The sequence below is a fragment of the Urocampus carinirostris genome, chromosome 1 (assembly GCF_059441175.1).
Source record: "Urocampus carinirostris isolate Australia breed hairy pipefish chromosome 1, RoL_Ucar_1.0, whole genome shotgun sequence".
Classification (NCBI taxonomy): Eukaryota; Metazoa; Chordata; class Actinopteri; order Syngnathiformes; family Syngnathidae; genus Urocampus; species Urocampus carinirostris.
The window spans coordinates 26,347,155-26,368,276 of record NC_142349.1 but is presented as its reverse complement, the minus strand read 5'-3'; the positions used below and the strand labels follow the sequence as shown (position 1 = coordinate 26,368,276).

Below are 21,122 nucleotides of genomic sequence, written 5' to 3'. Positions count from 1 at the left end.
AAAATCAGGACACCATTTGAAAACAGGGAAAGTATTTTATACAATCTGGCTTTCTAGAAAGGTTGACTAATTAGTGCATTTTGAAGCCAGCTTCTCATTCAGGATGACTGATCAACAAATTGCAACTTATGAAGCAAAAATCCATACAATCATAACATTACCTCAACCTCGCCTTCTTACCCCTAACATTGTCAGTGCTGCATGACACCATTGTAAAGTTCGAATAGCTGCTAAAGTGTCACTCATCTGTTGTTTCTTAAAGTATTTCCCCTGTATCCAATTCACTTATGGAATGTTTCCTTTGTTTCCGTGAAAAAACGCTAACAGTATAAAAACAGATACCAGAGAATTTGCAATGTAGGAGAAGCAGGGGAGATAAGGTAGGTAGAAATCAAAATAGGAAGGAAGAGGGTCATCGAGTGGTGTAGAGTCAAGTCAAGTCAAATTTATTTATATAGCCCTTAATCACAAAAATGTCTCAAAGGACTGCACAGGATTACAATGACACAATTACCTGATCTTAAACCAACATGCGAACAACTCAAAACCTCAGCGTGAGGAAAAAGAGAAACCTTGGAGAAGGGACCTCACAAGTGGTATCCCCCTTTCAGGATGACCATTCCAATTACATTGGAGCAGAAAAAGATCTTAAAAAGGTCAAATGTGTGAGTTTAAAAAATGTAGAAAAGTGAGTTATTAGCGATTACTTTCAGATTGGCAAATCAAACTTGATCTTTGGCAAACACAACCAAATGAGAAATGAAAACTGATGAAGGATGCACCGAAATGAAAGATTTTGTGTTTGAAGAAACAAAATGAAGAAATAATGAAAGAGCAAAACCTAAACTATGATCCCCTCTAAAAACTATATTAATTATAGATAACAAGTATAATCCCTAAAAATATTGTTTTTGAACTTTCTAAACATGGACCTTAAAAATAATGCAGACTATGAATGAAATACCACAAGTAGTAATTTTCCTTCTCTATTTTGATATTAATAATAACCACAGAAACGGATAACATTTTTTTTTTCTTGTGGTAATGTTTTTTGTGGACCCAGGAATGATGATTTCTGTGTTGTGCAGTCCCATAAACAGGTAGGTTTCAAATTCATTTGTGAAGGTACCACTAGCATATTTGCTCAGGAACAACTGGGTCTCAATCTAGACAAATGGAGCCATCTCAAAATGGGAAGAACCCCGAGCCCTGCCTGGGAATATAAATAAAGGACAAAGGGAGACAATGTTTAGAAAGACAGCCCATAAAAAAGGTTTTAGAATGGAGAAGAGATCCAAATGACCCATTTAGTTGGGTTTTTCCACTAAAGTGGGTTTGAAACACTTTAGAAAGAAAAAAGGTTTTCATTTTTCAAAGATTTGTTTAATGTGGCAATCTTGTTTGTCAAACTTTTAACATTATTATGGCATTTGTTGATTTAATGTTTAGATTTTAATTCACGATGATTGACGACACTAGCAAACTTGATTGTATTCGAGTAAAGGATCTAGTGAACAGTTGGTGTCACTTTCATAAGGGGACATAACACAGCACGACTCATCTTGGCCCCTAAGTGGGACCACAACTTTTGACCTTATCAACACTGTCAAGATTGACTTAAAAGGGAGCGGCGCTTTCACCACATTTCCACTTTGCTACGGAGAATATCCTTTTTTTTTGGGCTTAATTTTCGGCACCTGAGAAGAAATGTGATCAGTTAGCGCTAAGCTATGCACGAGCAGAATTACATATAGTGATTTAACTATAGTGTACATGCAAGTGTTACTCGTTTGTTGCATTAGACTACCTTCATCTGTGTCATAACCAGTTTCTTCCTCAAGTTTTCGTGTCGCTATTCAATCATCTGTTCATTAAAAGCAAAAATGCTCCAAATATATGTACTTTCAAATATAAGACTATATTTTTCATCATAACCAACCACTTATCTCAAAGTCCTAAATTGGAATGAACTTAATTGTGTTGCTTGCATTTGAGATCTCTCAACATTTTGCATTTTATTGTTCAACAGGATATTTTTACGTTTTTTTTAAAGCACTAAATGCCCTTTTTTGCTTTATGAGATTAGATTATTGTATATTCATTTGATAGAGAATATGTAGCCCTCAGCATTTTACTACATTATCATGGCCTAGGACACACTTCAATCAAATATATATTATTAAAGGCGAGGCAGATTTGTGGTCAATCATATGTGCACCTTAGTTCTTTTTTTAATGCACTTTATGTGCCAATAACATAGGATAAGATTAACAAACAGAGGTACAGCAATAGGACTTCACTGAGGTCCCCACTGACAGACGAGAAGAAAATGTGATTCAAAATAAACATATTTATATAAACATGAGAAGAATTGGCAAATTTAGTGAACAAATAACACCGAAGCAGCCGGAGTAAACCTAGTGATAGCCTGAAAGACATGGGCCGGCATATTGGCCACATCCCTTGAGGAAAAGCTACCTTCCCCCAGTCTGTGAGAAGGACACATTTAGACTAGCGACATCTGACAAGTAGAGCAAACACTTCAACATGTACAAGCACGTCATCCAGGTTCACATGCTCCCCCCCAGACCAGATTTTATATTATTTCTGCATCAAAAAAGACAAACCACTTTGCACAGCGTGACCAATAAAGGTTCCAATGTTATGTTGCCATGTAGTCTGAACTACTATAAATAGGTGATTTTTGTTAAAGGTGTTAATGAAAGCTCTCAGAGGTGGAGTGGGTAGTTTGGGGTGTCCTCAAAGTTTTTCTTAAAACAAAATTCTCTATCAAGTATGCGTTAACAATGCCCTACTGAGTTCAAAGAGCCTTTATATTTTTCCAAAGATAGAAAAGCACTGTTTCATATACAGTCCAAATGCCAACCCAAACCCTAAGAGAAGAAAAGGGAAGAGTTTATTCGGGCCCAACTAAGAAGTTCACATACCTGCCCACCAAACAAAAGGAGCTGTAATGATTTCAGACAGAAGATGGTGTTGGCAAGTAGAATGGCGTTTTGAAACCATTGTTTGAACCCAAGCATAATGACTGAAGTCTGCCTCGTCAAGCCAGTGTGTTCTTTAACATATTCTAATCAACAATAATAAAAGTCAATACGACCGTTTCATTAATACAAATTTAACAGGGGGGGGGAGTGTGCGCTGCAAAAATTCTGAACATGCATCTTGGTTGAAGCAACTAGACGAAAATTCTACCTGTAAAAACAAACTCCTGGGAAATATACTAGCAAACCACCATAAGTTATTCTCTAAAGCCTCCAGGCAAAATCACAAATAAGTACATAGCTATTATGTATGCAAATTACTGTGACAGGGATAAGACTGACCTATAGAGACCTAGAGAGCAAGGGTCAAAGGGTATCAACAAAATGATTGGTTGACATGCAGCAAGGAAGCATATGGAATCTGACCTCTGTCCTCATACATACCTAACCGATGCCAAACACATGAAATTATTCTCATATTAATGTAAATTATGGATAACATTAAGTTATTTTCAGTTCCCGTGTTGAAAGTACTCCAGGAAACAATGAGGTTCCTCATATTTGAATATATTACAATCAGTGTCAACACCCCAAGTGAAGGCATTCAGTTAACCAAAGAAGATACTCAGAATAATGGGGAAAAAGGTTGTATTTATCATGATACTAAACTTGAGAGTAGTCCCACAACAGGCCCTTATGTGCACTTAGGTCGACTGACAAAACGCAGACGTACACAAAAGGCACACCATATATACACAAGGTAAGGGTGACCTCTTGAGTGCACAAACACTGGTGAAAGGCTAGTGTCTGTTCTCGCCTACCAGTGCACTAGTGTGCATTTCAACCACAGAGTGTCCAAAAGAATGCGTGCGGCATACATGCTGGTGAGGCAAACCAGCATAGAGTGAAAAACTGAAGAATGACGTTCAACAAATGAAGAAGGGACCCAAATGGGTTGGTATATTTCTGTGAGATTAAAGCACGGCATTTAATGCAAAAATGACTTTCACAAATTATTTTTGCAGGAGAAAAGACTAACATTGAGATATTTTTTTGTAAATTATTTAATACCAATGCAAGGACATTTTGTAAACTATTAAAACACCATTTTAACAAACATTCAATCAAATGACACAGCACTACTCAAAACTATTTTGTTCTACTGGTAAAAGATATTTGTCACAAATGAGAACAAACATTAATGACTTAACACAAATGCTTACCAATTGTGAGAATGTTAAATAATAAGCATTTTCAAGTTTTAATAAAGAAAAAATGAAAACGATTAACTTAAAACCTAGGTAAAAGAAATGGGAAAGAAATGATAAGTCTGACTGATATAATCATACACATCACACCCCCTCTGCAGCTATAACACATGTTAAGTGATCCGGTAATGGATCACCATGAGAAAAGAAACAGTATGTCCCTAATAGCAGTCAAGAGGAGAAGTGGAGCTGAATGACAATGGAAAGTCTTTGTGTTTCTGACACTGATTCAGAGAATACGCATCACTTTTAGAAGATGAGTATGCAAACCTCTGCAACATTAATCTCGGGCATGTGCACACTAAACCAAACCAAACTATTTTTCCTTGTACTCAACAGCAAAAAAGGCCAGTGTATATTCTGCCTCTTATATAAAACAAAATCCTCTTGTGAATCAAAAAGCAACATTTATTGTGGCGTTCACTTACTCTTGTCTGCATGCAGTTGTGTGTAAAAGAGTAGTCCTGCCGGTCTATCGTGCAGTGAGCTCATAAGAGACCAAACGCTTGTGTAGCTCCCAGAGATCTCCTGGCTGGGCCCCTCCCACCCTGGCTTGCCATGTGAACCAGGACACACAAATAAACGAGGACACCCACTTCCTTTATCTCTCCCCCAACTTCAAAAGGGCAAACTAGAATTGCCTTTCTGAAAAGCAGGTTGGGTTTCATGTTGGTCAATCCAGACAAATAAAACACAGTCTATGGCCAAGTCGTTGTAAGAATAATTAACCCAAATCATGACGTTAACCCTGTTGGCTAAATCTCAGTCTTGGCATTAATCAGATGTTAGTCATTGTTATTACATTAAAACACTGAAAACTGTAATATTTGTTGGTGCACTATTGCCTAGACCAAAATAATCAGGAGATTAATTTGTTGGTTCAGTTTTTAAAAAGTATTTAACTAAACACAAAATGCTTTTCAAGAATGGCAATCGTTAGTAATTTGGCCTTTCTTTTAGTAACATAACTAAAAGAATATGATCGTTCTACCACACAGACTAACGTGGACTTGCGCAATGCACACAACTTATCAACCTATGGAATTGCAGTCAGAGTAGTATGACCAGAGCCGGCTGGGCCCAAGGCATAAGCGAGCTAAGCTGCTGCTTAGGGCCCCGCAACTACTAGGGGTATTTAACTTTTTTGGTGCCAATATTTCCCTATTGTCGTTTTGTGTGTCCACTCAAAAATACTTTTACAGAAATGCTACACAAGAACTACAAAAATAAATATCAAATATAGTGATTAAAAACAGGGCCTTTATATATCATTTTGCTTTCATTCTGCAAATGAAAAAATTGTTTAGAATTACTACAAAAATATTACTACAGTAATATTGTACAACAAAATATTACTACCGAATTATGTACTCCAAAAATACTACTTTGGAAATACATCAATAATATAAAAAAACTACTAGAGAAATATTACTACAACAAGAGGTTTACAACAGAAATACTGCAAATGACACCTATAGCAAGACTACGAAAATTCTCCTATGGAAATGTAAAAACAAATACTCCAAAAATAAAACTACAGTAAAACTGAACTACAAAAATACTAGATATACAACAAACATTCTTATATGAAAATACTACAAAATACAACAGTGATAGTACAAAAATACTATAATCATATAAGTACTGTAATAATACAAAAATACTATGAAAATACTACAGATTTACAAAAGTAGATTTTGTTGTTGTAATACTAAAAAATAACTTATGGAAATACTACATAAAATTACTTCAGAACTACTACAAAAATAAAACTTTAGTAACAAAAACTTCAGAACCTTAAAAAAATCAGTCTTCAGAAATACCCAAAAAAATACAGTAATACTTCCAAAACTAAATAAAAAATTATGTGCTTAAAAGAGGGACGTAATATCATTTTGCTCAAAGTGTGGTCGTTTCAAAACCAATTTGATGAAATTAATCTATTAAAAAGAAGTATAACATGCCACATGCAGCCCCTGACACCAAAATAGTTGCCCACTCCTGGAAGTAGAACATGGAATCAATTATAGTAGGTATGCAAATTTACAAGTAATTGGGGGCCACAAATCTAATTTCGCTGAGGGCCCCATGAAGGTTCGGGCTGGTCCCGAGTATGGCGATCCAAAAAGATTGGGGCTGGCTAACCATGCATGCCAACTCTTGATCTTTTAAAATGAATTTCAGTTAGGCACAGTGTGAAGTGTTCCTCCCCACAATTTTGCAGAGATGTTCCAAAATATGCCACCCACCATGGATCTACAGGAATTAATTTTCAAAGTAGACATTTTGATCTCATATCACCTTGAGTTGTGACGTCAGCGGATGACAACAAGAACCAAAACAATGGCGCGTGCCGTTAAAATACAGAAGGAGATTGTAGTAGACAGCAAATTCATAGCGCGCATTTTCTCTTAGAGAAATTGGAACTTTGCTTATCGTGTTGCTGGAGGACTTCTGACCGTTTTGTCCGAGGTGTGTGCTTTGATCATGTGGTAAGTTTACCTGCCATCTTGTACAGCGTGCGTTTCCTTTTTGCCTTTGCCTCCTTTTAGGTATGTGATTGTGACTTTTCCTTTCATGATTTTCACCGTGTGTGTTTTGTTTGGTCAAGGTTAGCTCCGTTAGCAGTCGGCTAGCTGGCTTGCCTGCCATGCTAATTGTTTTTTCTCCCGGTTGGATTCGCATTTGGTGCTGCCATTAGTATTTTGTCGTTGGCTCCTTTTACCCTCACTGCCTACTGCATGGTTTTAGTCGGCCAGCCTCCAGTTTTTCGCTGATCAGTCTCAGTTAGCCTGCCGTGTCCCAGCTGGTTTAGCTGTCTTATTTTTGCCAGTTGGCCCCATTTTGGCTGCTCGCCATCTGTTGTACCATTGCTGCACCCACCTACGACACAATGCCCAGGCCTGCTCAACAAAATCTACTAAAACTTGGCTTAAAACATTCAAAACCTTTTCAACTAGTTAACATGTAAACAAATGGTGACTGGCTTGCTAAGGTGCTGGTGTGCTTCACATGACGTCGAAGCTCAGAAAGTCAAAGAGGAGACAGACTTCAGAATTCATTATCTCAGAAAATATTTGGAATATACCAATGACAAATATTGTGACAAAAACACATACTATTTTCTCACATTTTGGATGTTTAAGAATTTGGGTATCCCTTTAAGATGCATGATGAAAGATGATGAAATCGTGACACGTGGCACATGCTTCCTTTCAATTACATACAAGGGTGACTGCTCTGACTTCTCAAGGAAAAAAAAAAAAAAAAAAAAGAGTATGTGAAGAGAATCGGTATCATGTGGATAGTGGGGTAAAAATTTTAAATAACCACCAAGGAAACGGGGTGCAGGATACAATAAATCATGAGATACCTCATCCGGAGATACCTCCGTGTTGTCCATGTGAAGTAAGTGGGAGGTGACCACAGATAAATAGGGACTAAAAAAAGCTTCTGCTTGTGCTGTGCCCTTAGGGGATCCAAAGACCACAGTGTAGACATGTATGTGAGCACATGGGTACGCATACTTAGTTCTCTGGAAAAACAGATGTGCTTTGTACATTTAGAAGGTTGACAGAAGTACATAATTGAGCTTTAACATGCATCATTCTTAGCTGTTTGGAATACAATTAAAGCAGATTTCTATACTGGAGGTTGGGGCATCTCTTATCTATCACAGATTAAAACGCAGCAGAAAAGCACATCGTTAGGCTGTAAGCATGTTTCTGAATAGCCTGCTGTAAAAAGAATCCAGGAGCACCTAAAACATCCTAGTTTTGGTATTGGTTGAACACCTGTGCTAAAGTAACTCCTGCTGGTTTCTGGAAGAAGTATAAAAAGATACGTCAAATTTAATTCTTTTGATGCAGCACTTGGGCGAGAAATGCTTTATAAATAAATTTGATTTTAAATAAGCTACACATAAGGGAGACGCAAGTTCACATATCTTCACTTCACTGTGGAAAGCACACGGGGCGGGGCACAACCCTGATAAAATTTCAATTTGCGAGAAACGAAAGTAAAATGCATTGTGGCTCGGTGCTCGGTTTCATTTCAGTGGCAATGGTAATTCAAGAATCCTAAAAGCAACTCAAGAGGCAAACAAACATCTTGTATCTGAGGACAGCAAACAGTTAACAGGTAAGAGACTCATTTGCCTTTCTCTTTGTAAATAAAATAATCTTCATTGACAACTACAGCAGTATTCTCAAAAAGAGATTCAAGTTATTGGGAAAGAAAATTTTACATTCTGTAATGTTTTAGGTTGCAATGACAGGTAAACTATTCTTCGGCATGTAGCTCGACAACACGACTTGCCACCGTTAGTTGCTAGTTAAGTCACCCTTAAGCACAAATTTATTATTTGATTCTAATTCAGCATGGTGCACTGTATTGTTATATTATTTGGTGGGGTTTGGATTGTATGTGATTAAGTCAATAATACTTAATCCACAAGTGGCTAACTACATTTGATCAATTATTTGTTTATTTTTGCTCAGTTTAGTGCTGTGGTTTTAAAGTGCTCGAAAAAAAATCGGTTGAAATTGTATCTACTGTAAAATTCAGACTATAGAGCGCACCTGATTACAAGCCACACCCAGTACATTTTTAAAGGAAACAAAAATTGTACATACATAAGTCACACCGGACTATATGCTGCATGTGCCCACGTTGAAACATGAGATTTTTACAGAGAAAGACGATACACAAAAAGAGTTTTAATAATATACGGTATCTTAAACCCTTAACATTCTGCCGGCCTGCCGGAATTATGATAAAGAAGTGTCTGTACAATGTCACCAGTCCCTGGAATACATAAAAAGCCTAAACTCTTGCGATTCAAGATATGATGACCATTTCAAGATATACTCATCGCAGAAACATCACGATCAGTCTGACACAAGATATCCGAAAACCATGAAGCCGCCACAACTCACCATTACGTCCCCCTGGCAGTCTACAACTTCTTTAAATGTCTGCGAAAATTGCTTGGTTTCATCAAGGACAAGCCATAGAATCCAAACATGTCAAACATTTACTCCAAAACACACGATAATGCAAACAGATAAATAGGAATCCGCTTTATACATTTCTGCTTCGTTGGACGTTGCTTCTTGTAATCTGTTCGTTTCGCCATATTATTCCCATTTACATATAAACAGACTTGTGCAAAGCTCAACTCGATCAACTATTTGAAAAAAGTCAACTTTGACCTTTCGAATGACAACTTTTCCATGATGAGGGTCAGCTCATGCTAGATTTATTCATGTACAAAGCACAAAGTTACATTAAACTTGCGTCTCCCTGGACACATATTCCATTTGTCTCACACTTACATTTACTGCTTGGCTGCCACCGGCAGCCGTTAGAAAAAATGCATAAATTAGCCGCATCATTGCATAATGGTTGGAAAACTTTGCTTATAGTCCACATTTTACGTTAATTATCCATCAATTTTTAAACAAGTATCCACCAAAGTCTAGAGCAAGAGTGTTCAATTCTGGCAATAACATTTATAAAATTTGTACAGGATGACGATGTCAGGAGGACCATTGCTTTGCTGGGCTGCCTTGTTTCTTTTAATGACTTCCGTCATCGCCGTTGAGAGGCTAAACTCAATCAACGATTTGAAGAAAGTCGACTTTGGCCAAGCAGTGCCCAAACACAGCCTAGTGCTACTCCACTGGTTTGCCAACACGATTGAAATCGACAACAACAATGTCATAGAGCTGACCTTTGACCCAAACCTTGGAACTTATGGATCACATCACTATGGAAACTACGAGAGGCTGTTAAACCCTCTGCCTCAAGGAAATATTCACTACCACTACTACACAGTTGGTAATCTTTTCCAAGGCCGAGCCGATCTTCCCGATTATGTACTCAAGCCACCACTCCCGGAGTATAGAGGAACGAACCGGGACCGGATCATTTTCCGTGTGAGGGAGAACGACGCACGGTGGCAAAGAAGCAAGACAATAGATGAAGTGTATATTACTCAGCATTATGAAAACTCTAAGGAGGGGACTCGCTATGACTCCACCCACACATACCAGATCACAACAAACCTCCTACGGCAAATCCGAGAGTTTACCGTAGAAGACAATCAAGGTAACTCATTAACAGAGCTCAGTGAACAATTTGGGAGCAACATAGACAGATCACGGTTAGAGACACTCAAAATTTCTTGGGGCCATCTTGCCTGCCTGGGACTTCTGCTATTCGTTGTCTTGGAGGAAAAATACAACCAAAACAACAAACCTCGGTATGCAGAAAAAAGACAGACTCCGCCGCATAGTATCATCAATATAAGGGAATCCTACCCTGATGGTGTGCGCAGTTGGCAAGAACGATTTTTTGAGGACAGCATTGAACTGGAGGTGACGACTGGCCTCAATGGAAGAGCTGCAATTTTTTGGCGGGGTGTTCCCGAAGAGCGCCTAAAGGAGCGTGTGATGGTTGTGCTGTTTAAAGACAATAACTCCCAGAAAGCTCTTTATTCTAAAGTTATTGATAGCGATTATGGCCGAGTGGACACCTCAGTATATCTGAACGTTGGCCTCCAGGCCAGACTACATAATACAAAAAGAAAGTATTGTTTCTGGACAGTAGCGGCTGATGAGATATGGAGAGGAGAAGAGTTCACAAATCCAGAAAAAGTCCAAATTCATGGCTATGATGCATGCCTACAACTCTTTGTGAAGGACGGAAAAGCTTGTGCTCGCTTGTTTATCAGCAAGTTATTTGTAAATTGGATGTCAGAGTTTAAAAAGTCTTGGGTGGGGTTCTATGACAATCCAAATAATCCCACTCAAGGATATATATGGTGGCAATGGCAGTGGGCCACCAATTTTAAACTTGCATCTACAAATCTTGATGACCACTATGATGTTTATGAGTACCACTCAGGTATGGCAATTGCGCCAGGAGTCCAAGCAAGGTTCATTCTGAGAAATGACATTGTGAAGGCTCACACACCTACCTGGAGTTGATCACAAATTCCAGATACGTATTGAACGATATCATCTCAGAGAATTAGTTTAAAGAGTTGCTGCAAATAATGAAAATGTACTGTATTCTATCGGCACCTATCACTCTAGAGCAGGGGTGTCAAACTCGTTTTAGCTGGGGGCCACAAATGCTATAAAAAATATCTCACGGGGGCCGGACTAGTAAGTTTAAGAGAAAGACAGAGGGAGAAAAAGAGAGAAAGAGAGGGAGTGAAAGAGAGCGATGAACAGAGAACAAGGGAGACAGAGTAACAGTGAGAGAAAAAGAGAGCAGAATAAAGAAATGAATGGAGAAGGGGGAATTGAATATAGAGAGAAAAAGTGAAAAAAGAGAAAGATAAAAAGAATAAGAGAAGTGAAACGACAGAAAGAAAAAGTCAAAGAGACAAAGTGAGGTGAGAGAAAGAGAGGTGGAAAAAGGGAGAGAAAGAGGGTGAGAAAGAAAGAAAAAGTGTAAATAAGAGAAAATAGAAAGAGAGCAAGACAGAGAAAAAGAAAGAGTTAGAGAGTGAGAAAGAAATAGAGAAAAGAGAAAAAAGTGAAGAGGAGAAAGAAAAAGAGGGAGGAATAAAGAAGTGAGTCAGAGAGAAATGGAGAAATACTACCACAATTGTTTTGCAAGTGTTACCTGGCTTTGGTGACATCCGGTGGAAATATTTAAAACTACAGCTCATTTTCCTCTTGCGCTTCTCTCACTGTGGTCTTGCGGGCCGGATTTAAACCCTTGGTGGGCCTGATCTGGCCCGCGGACCGCCTGTTTGACACCTGTGCTCTAGAGTGTGAATGAGGGAGAGTACCTTCAGTGAGAGCAAAAGAGCACAAGCAAGAGTGAAAAAGACCTATTGAGCCGTGAAGATTGTCTTCAGCATTTAGTTTATCACTTCTTTTGCATTTTCAATCATTTTGTGCATTAATGAATATTGAAAAGGTGAATCAAAGCAAGTAAAAATGTTAAAATATTTACCCGTGTTCGGAATTTGAATTAATGTATAAGAGTATCTGCAACAATGAATGTGACCTAATATTTAAAATCAGCTTTAGCTACGTCTTGATGTATTCCATGATTACACATTTAACAAAAAGATTTGTACGATATTTCTTAAAAATAAAATTTCGCAATTACAATGACTTGAAACACCATTTATGCTTAAAGAGTCTGATGCAATCACAAGAATTTGCTACGGGTCATCATGTGATGACACCAGAACAAACCAATAAAATACAGACATTCTAATGAACTATTTTTCTGCTTTTAGTGAATTGATTGCTCATCTGGATCAATATACAGACCTAAAGAATGTGAAGGACCAATGTGAATATCAAAGGAGCTTAGAACTAGCTAAAGACAGCACTTTGAGGGTCCAAGAAATGATTAGTGAGATAAATCGCTTCAAAGCCTCTAACAGTCTTTTTATTTAATATATATTTATCTTTTTTCTTTTTTTTAGATAGATATTTTTAAATTACAAAACAGTAGCGGGTAAACAGCACGATAACCATCACTTCATATTCATCTGTTTGTCCAACTGGAAATATTGCACGGTAAATTTATCTTCAATACTAACCTGAATGTTCTTATCAGTCATCAAACCTGAGTGGTCAACATTTGTCAAAAAGTACTTGGTAGGAATATTTGACCAAGGGCTTTCATTTCCGATCGAGAATCAAATCAGGTGTGGCTTAAGGTTTTCAGCCTGCCTGGGACACCATCTTAGGACAGTGCTTATGAAGTCAGAAACACTGCCCGAAAGTCTACTGAAGGCTTAAGAAAGTTGTACTGTATGGCCTTCAGATTTCAAATTCATCACTTCCTTTCTAGTTGCAACACAACAAATGAGCTCCAGCTATCTCCAGGGGAAAAAATATATATATAGTACAGAAACTGAACAAACATAAATGAGTTGAATCCATACACAGACAGCGACAAACCCGCTTTAAAAGAATTTTTCATTTAGATTGGATTTCTAAAAAAATGTCAAATCTATTAAGCATTTCAAGTTTGAAAAATAAAGGTTTGCCACAGACCACCAGGGGGAACCAACCACGCATTGTAAGTCCTCCAATGCAGTAGCTCACAAATTGAGAATATACAGTAGGTCAGTAGAGAATAGGAAGGTAAAATTAGCCTAAACTGTAAATAATACCAGTCCATGACCATATAAAACAAATACTCAAACCCTTAATTTCAATCTCTCGCCTTCACTCATCAGGACATTGCAGTAAGTGTCCATTCTCTTGAATATTTACTCAAATCCTTGTTGTTGTGGAACAAGACCTGTGATGGTCACCAACCATTGACCTACGTTGATGCGTGCTGCCCTCTGGACATGAAACCCAAAAGAAACTTCAACAATAGAAAATAAATGGGGTAATACTGTATCTACTTGTATGTGAACGTGTAAAATGAAGGATAAATTATCAGGTGCTATAAAAGTGCTTTTTTTAGCTACTTACGTTCTGCTGGTCGAGCCATGAGGGTCTCTGTGACAGAAGGTTGCAACCAGTCCACCCTATTGTCAGACAGGCAGGGCAAAGGTGCACTGGGTGCCGGAGGTTGTACGTGGTTATTGTTTTCCACTGCTGTGCTTGGCACCAAACTATCCGTTTGTCTGAAGTTTGGAATCTCGGGTCTCCGAGCCACCTCCAGAGGGCTGATTGTAGAGGACAGGTTCTCCGCTCTCCTTTGAGCCGGCTCAAGAATCCGAGAGACAGGTGGGGACGAGAGCTGAGTGTCCATTCTCTTAGGAGGGGCCGGTGGTTCGTTCAGCCGTGCCATGCTAAGTTCTGCTCGCCTACTTGTGGAGCTGGAGATGGGATTAGGGGAGCAGTCAGGTGGGGTACTCCGACTGCTCAGGCTCACCTCAGGTCGCTTTAGGCCGAAACGAGTGATGCCGGCGCTGGGCGAATTATCTATCTGCTTGGAAGAAACCTCTATGGAGATTTCTGTGCGACGAGAAGAAGCCGCGTCGGGGTTGCGAGCCCCTGATAACTCAATACGTCTCATGCCTGTCTTTGGGGATCGTGGATTGGAGGATTCTGAGGGAGACGATCTGGCAGAGTAGTAATCAGAGTTGCGGGAACTCAGGTCATAACTCCTCTGGCTGGAGGCTGAGGAAAGCGACGAGCGGAGGGCGTTGGTGGTCCGACGGGACAGAGGAGAGGGGTGCGTGGATGATTCTGTGTCCTCCACTTCAAATGACCGTTTTAGAGCTGCAAAACAAAATATTTGTGGTTGGACGGGAAACAAAAGACCAAAAGTATGCAGAAAAGAAGACTAAACAAAGCAAACCAAATATGATCTAAAAATCGACAAGAAAGTTAGAAAACGTTTGCATTTACTCATTCCAAGAGAGGTGATAATATTGTATCTCATGTTTTTAAAAAAAAAACAACTTTTTTTTTTAAACTCAAATCAGAAAAGTAGAAGGCTGTAATGCAACTATAAAATATCAAAAACCCCAAAACTAGCGAGCCGTATGCGATGAGCATGTCGACTATGTGGAAAACGAACACTTATGCTGCGAGCACATTCACATGACCACAACTTTGTTTTTGTCTCTTCATTTTTCACCACAGCGCCTGTCCTATTACAACAAATCCAGACAGAATTTTGCTTTAGTTATCACATACGATAATCTCACCAGATTTGACGCGCTTCATGTAGGTTGATAACATCGTACCGGTCAAATCCGAGAAAAAAAACGCCACAGAAAAAGCGGACACGAGCGACTCTAAAAAACAAAACAAAAACCAACCCTAATGACAACAATAAATCTACAGAGGTGAAAATGCCAGCTCCAACTCCTAATCGTAAATAATTTAAAGACACAAAATAATCTGGGGAAATATACAACAATGTCATCACTCGTGCTGGGTGGACATTAAGAACACCTGTTCAACATTGCGCATGCGCAGATACCGCCACGGACCGCGATCAGAAATCGTTTATTCAAATTAAGTTATATCGAGTTAAATAGAGGACAAACAATTTGGATTAGTAAAAAATAAAACTGAAAACTGATAAATTATTTGCTCATTTTACATTCAGGAAATAAACATAGTGCGTTCAAAATCAAACTAGTCGTGCAAAATGTTTTTTTTTCCCTAGGTTACACATATTTTCATTCACTCTGGAAACTGTTTAGTATACGTATTTGGAATTTGAAATTTTCGCTTGGATATTTATTTTAACAGTTTCATTTTTTGGATTCAAAACTTTTTACACATTTAAACTTTCGGATTTCCTTTTTAAAATGTCTTTTGTGGAGAGAATATCCGGGCCTGGAATCATGACTAGCAATGCCTTCAATAAATCAACATTCAAGATTGTCTTTATTGTAATTAACATAAAATGCCAATTCAATTTTTCTTTCAACACTGATGTACAGTGTTTATAACAAAAGTTTAAAACAAGTATACAATGAAAATCAAATTTTTATATATATATATATATATATATATATATATATATATATATATATATATATATATATATATATATATATATATATATATATATATATATATACACGAAAATGAAAAGACTATAGGCATGTATTCTGTGTTGTATACGTACATCAAGGTGAGGTTGAGTAGAAACATGTAAGAGAAGGTACAAGTACATCGGAACAGAACAGCGTTTACCAATCTGTCTCGAGAATGGGAATGGGATGCTAAACTGAAAAAAATATTGTGGCAAGATCACACAAAATAACCTTGATCTGTTGAAAAAAGTGCTACAGAGAGTAGTGCATACAACTATTGCATTTAAGAAAGAAATAATAACAAAATATGAAGAAGGTATGCGAGTTTCCGATCTTGCTATACATACAGCATGGCTTCTGCTGAGCACCGCAAAGGTAAGAAATCCTGTTCATAATTCTTTTCTTTATCCTTTAACCGCTCACCACTTCTTGTGGAGAACCGGGTGCTAAATGACGTATAAACGACCTGATTTTTTTATTTTTACACGCTCATGTTAGCGTGATCTTTCGTACGGAAGATTACGCTAACGCGAATGTACAATTAGCCTGGGTTAGCTTCATGTTTACGTTCATGGTAAACATTCAGGGTGTTGGAACGGATTAAAACGATTTTACATTACTTTTATGGGAAAAACGATTTTTTAGTTTTCAAACAGGGTTCTGGAACGGATTATGGTCGAGGACCGAGGTTCCACTATACAGGCTCAATTTTTAGCATTAGCTTCGACGGCAATAGAAAATAACTTTTTGATGTAACTGAAATATAGCACACAAGTTTTCCGAGATTTGCAGCAAATATTTTCAAAAGGTATGTTTGATGCGTTGCAGAGCACTTTTATGGTAAGTGGGTACGAGTCAAATCAAAGTCACTTAATACAATAAATTAGTCAGTGCTAACAAGCTATGTCAGTGTCTTACTGTTGCTATTTTTTACTACATAAATGAGCTGCTTTTATTGCTATTGAATAGCGTTTCAAAACAGTAATCTTTCAAAGATCAAGTGTATTCAAAACTGTTGTGTGCTCTACCACAAAGCTCATTACACCAAAATGAACTGTTGAATAATCAACGGATAAAACGGGAAAAAAAAACTACTTTCCCAAAAGTAAATCTTTTCAGCATGCTCAAAAGTGATTTTTATACAAGGGGCAAATGACCCATGCTTTACAGTTCTCTTACATATTTTAACAGTTAAATAAATTCAATTTTACATCCAAACCATCTCACCACAAACATAAACAAACTCAATTAAGAGCTATGAATAAAATATGCTTGCCTCAATTGGCAAATTGCTTTGAAATAAATAAAAATAAATGCAAAGTAAGAGTTTGAGCAATGAGTACCAGGCTGGGCCTACTAAAGCTGACAAAATACAATTTTGTCTTTAACATGAAACCAAACAGGTTGTTGGCTCTTTTACACCTTTAGTCCCCTCTAGCAGTGGGTACAAGTAATTGATTTGTATTTACTAAAAACCAAAATCATCAGTTTCGATAGAATTGAGTCGAGACTTGTTTTTACGGATATTTCTATACTCAGAAATTTACAGAGGGCCGGATTGAATAATTTAACGGGCCCTTGAGCTATATGTTTGTCATGGCTGGATTAATAATAAATTCGACTTGACTCGACGGGTTATGTTGAGGTGATGCTGCTGTTTAACTTTACAGTACATGGTTCAATTACATGGCAAAACATCCATTTGAGTGGTGCACTGTTCTGTAACTTAAGGTTTAGCATTTGGCAAATCGGTGCTACACTAGTGCAGGCAATGTTGAAAAACATTTTTACTGTCATGAAAATTGTGAATTATTTAACTAGAAGATTATTATTGCTCAACTTTTACTCTTGCTATCGTCACCGGTTCACATTCTTACCTCCCCCAAAATAAGAAATCAAAAAGGAAACAAAAACAGACAACAAATTGGCCAAACAAGAAAAAAAGTATTTACTGGGGTCAAGTTTCATGTACTGCAAGGTTGAGGTACAGACGCCCCCTACATGCAACCATTCGACTTACAAAAAATGGTAGATACGAAAAAAAAAATTCAGGATATAGAAAAGTATCCGGACATTGCTGTAAGTAAATTTTTTTATTATGTGCACCTTTTTCTGCTGCTACCGCCGCGTGGCCCTGTGTGACCCAGTATCCACCCCAAAGAAGAAATTCGCTTCCTCTTCCTAGTTGGTCTGTGAACATTCTATACTGTATCTCCACCGCGCTAAGAACTTTGACATTTTTACTGTTTAATATCCCGTGGATACATTCAATATTGTTGGTGTAAAGTGTAAAGAAGAGGAGAGCCGTTTCTTTTGAAACGAGAGTGGAATAAGAAAGCTTGATGCGGTTGAGAAAATGGTTGGATCGCTTTTTTTCGGCTACTTTCTACCACGGAGGAGGAAGTCGCCTAACTCATCTTCCAAATGTAAGTTAAACTTAACTTTATTTATCTTTATAGAGCATATTATTTTATAAAATGTTTAATTTTTAGAACAAAACAATACAGGCTACTTATACAAGCCTTAAACATACTTTTATAAACCTTAAACATACAAAATATAGCACTGAAGCAACCTACGACCAAATTCAACTTAGGGGCCGGTCACACAGCCGTTTGCGGCTGGATTACGGCTAAAATTTTGCTTTTTTTTTTGCCCGTGGTTGCCCGCGATGGAAAATGCGCAAAATTGGCCAACCCGCTGTTCATCGGTGGTATGCCCGGCGACTGTTCCGCTTCCTCATCGCGTCATTTCCGCGTCATTTTCTCGTGTGGACCACGGGTATAAAAGCTCCCGAGCCGGTGTTGTGCCCAAATCCGACTCCTGCGCAAATTTCCCGTCCTACCCATGTGTAACCACGCCCTGGCCGCGGCCAGAGCACGTCGTTCCGCGTCATTTCCGCGTCATTACCCCGTGTGCCGCCCGCGGTTAAGCAGCTCAAAACTTTTTCGCGCGGCCAACCGCGTGTGAATTTCCGACCGCGAGTAAAGCACTGCTGTATCTCGTCTATATGGCGGTCTCAAAGCGTTCAACAGCGCCTAACAGCGTCTGCTTCACGGCCAGAAATTTCTGGCCGTGGTTCAGCCTCGATACGCCCGTGAAAGGCTGTGTGCCCGCGCTTTAAAGAATTTAGCAGCGCAAAACCTTTTCGCGCTGCCACCCGCACGCGAATTTCCGACCGCGTGTTAAGCACTGCTGTATCTCGTCTGTATGGCGATCTCAAAGCGTCCAATAGCGTCCGCCTCACAGGCAGAAATTTCTGGCCGTGATTCAGCCGCAAACGGCTGTGTGACCGGGCCCTTAGGAATGATCGTCTGGAACGTATCTGAGACGATCGTTCGTTAGCAGGTCAGCGTCTGTATATCGTTTCTTCAATTCAAACCAATATTGTAAAATGGGCTGTACGATTTAGGAGACTTTACTGTGTGAATTTAATAAAGCCATTATTGTTCTTTCACTGCATTTTTTCCTGATCCAAGACTTAATTAATTCCCACAGTGGCCCAGAAGACAGACAAGCATGTCAGAGCCTCAAGCGGCTTTTGTGGATAGAATATCCCAAAAAAAGAAAAACAAGTTCCAGTGGGTTTTGCATCTCATGCTATTAAATCCATCACAACAAGTTATTTGTTTGTCACGTGATGTGATATTGTTTTTATGAGTTTAAAGGGGTTTGCAACAATCTTGATTCTGTATAAAAAAAGTGACAAAGAATGAACTCAAAAACTAGGAGTGGGTGGATTGATCCAAATATGGATATTATCGATACTTAAGCAAGTACTTGGATCAGATCAACACTATTTTCCTGGATTCGATATTTCACCCGTCCACCAATTGCCTCAAAACGCCGCTTTTATATGTAGATAGCTTAGTCCTTCTCTCTTTCACCCAGCGCCCTCGACCACTCTCTCGGTTTATGCTCCTACGTGTGACTGACAGGCAAGCTTTTAGGACCTCTCCCTACCTGGCCTGCTGCTACATTTCCCCTGCCAAGCAGAAGAGAGGGCCATATCTACATGTGCACTCTTCTCAGTTTTGGTTTAAGGAAATCTAATTTAGATATTTTAAATCAATCCCTGATTTGTTTTATATTATCAGAATGATGGAGAGTATTGCTTTGGAGGTATAGTTACTGGCTGGCAACCAGTTCAGGGTGTCCCCTGCCCACTGCCCGAAGATAGCTGGGATGGGCTCCAGCACCCCCGCGACCCTACTAGGGGTAAGCGGTGCAGATAATGGATGGATGGAAGGAAGGTACAGTTGACAAGTCCAAGACTTTTTACAGTTCAAACTGTGTTCTAAAACCATTTTTTTAAAATTAAGATTCTAGAAAACATTAATGTATTATCATTCAGTAGGTAGGATGCGTAGTTTCATGTGTCTTTGAAAGGCTTGAAATATAATATTTTCTCTATTGAGTATGTCTTAACAATGCCCAACTGAGAGCCTTCATGCTTTTTTTTCACTGTGCCTAACTACTCTTTTTCAACGGTGTCCGGCCACGGAGTGCATTAGGCTGGAGGAAAGGAGGAAAGGGAAGGGGGTGTCTGGTGAGTTCATCCACGTGCTTGTGGTTTTCTTTTGTTTTAGGATTAGAATGGTGAAAGTAAGAAAATGACTGTTTCAACACAGTCCAAATGCCAACCCAAAACCCCTAAAAGATGAAAAAATAGTTTATTCAAGCACATGTACTCGCACGCGCGAAACAAGCAGCTTAACAGAGGCTGCAATGATGATTTCAGCCACAAAATGGCATCAGCAAGTAGAATATTATGAAGTTACGGGCATGGAAAAAATAGGCAAAAATGATCATTATCTTCCAAAGGGGATTAACTCATTATCGATCCCTTCTCAAGGTTTTTTCATTTTCCTCATGCTGATGTTTTTGAGTTTTTCCTTGACCTCATGTAGGTTTTAGATCACGGAATGGCGTGATCGCAGCCCGTAGTTAGCAATAGTCTGTGGTCTGTGCAGCCCTTCTTGACTCCTTGTGATTAAGGGTGATACAAATAAAAATGACTTGACTTGACAATTTTTATTTTTCATTTTCAGTACAGTGTTTCATTTGTTTTTGACTCTCTTGCCGTTTGGTCAGGAAAATTTGTCATAGAAGTATTTATATTTGTTTTTTATACCGTTAAAGTTGCTATTTGTAGTTATTTAATGAAAAATGAAACAATTTTAGTGTCTAAAATCTGTGAGGTGTTTATCAGTAATATAAACTCAAGGAGGAGGCGTCAATTATTCAATCAACATGATAAAAAAGTATCAGTATCGGATCAGTATTGATTGATACTACATTGTATGTACTTGAATCGGATCGTTACTAAAACTCTTAGTATCGCCCATCCCTACT

At 38.5% G+C, this 21,122-nt stretch overlaps 2 protein-coding genes across 6 annotated transcripts in view; one reads left to right on the top strand and one right to left on the bottom strand.

Annotated features, from left to right (window-relative positions):
• Nucleotides 1-21,122, bottom strand: part of septin9a (septin 9a) — a 93,924-nt gene that overhangs the window by 13,248 nt on the left and 59,554 nt on the right. For 3 of the 4 annotated variants that reach the window (XM_088332382.1, XM_088332408.1, XM_088332392.1), the window contains one exon: nucleotides 13,738-14,493. In XM_088332382.1, the coding sequence (XP_088188508.1) occupies nucleotides 13,738-14,493 (756 nt within the window). Of the gene's footprint in view, nucleotides 1-13,737; nucleotides 14,494-14,924; nucleotides 15,203-21,122 lie in introns of those variants that run through there. The other variant, XM_088332399.1, reaches the window with a different exon arrangement.
• Nucleotides 7,522-12,489, top strand: LOC148374101 (uncharacterized). Of its 2 annotated transcripts, XM_088332422.1 has the most exons (3): nucleotides 7,522-7,681; nucleotides 8,331-8,413; nucleotides 9,804-12,489. In XM_088332422.1, the coding sequence occupies exon 3, from the start codon at nucleotides 9,805-9,807 to the stop codon at nucleotides 11,263-11,265; it is 1,461 nt and encodes a 486-aa protein (XP_088188548.1). In that variant the 5' UTR covers nucleotides 7,522-7,681; nucleotides 8,331-8,413; nucleotide 9,804; the 3' UTR covers nucleotides 11,266-12,489. The 2 variants fall into 2 exon arrangements, with proteins under 2 accessions (XP_088188548.1, XP_088188556.1); XM_088332430.1 differs by having other exon boundaries at nucleotides 7,530-8,413.

Excerpts from the sequence above, each read along its gene's own strand:
- LOC148374101 (XM_088332422.1), top strand. The coding sequence starts at position 9,805 with ATGACGATGTCAGGAGGACCATTGCTTTGCTGGGCTGCCTTGTTTCTT.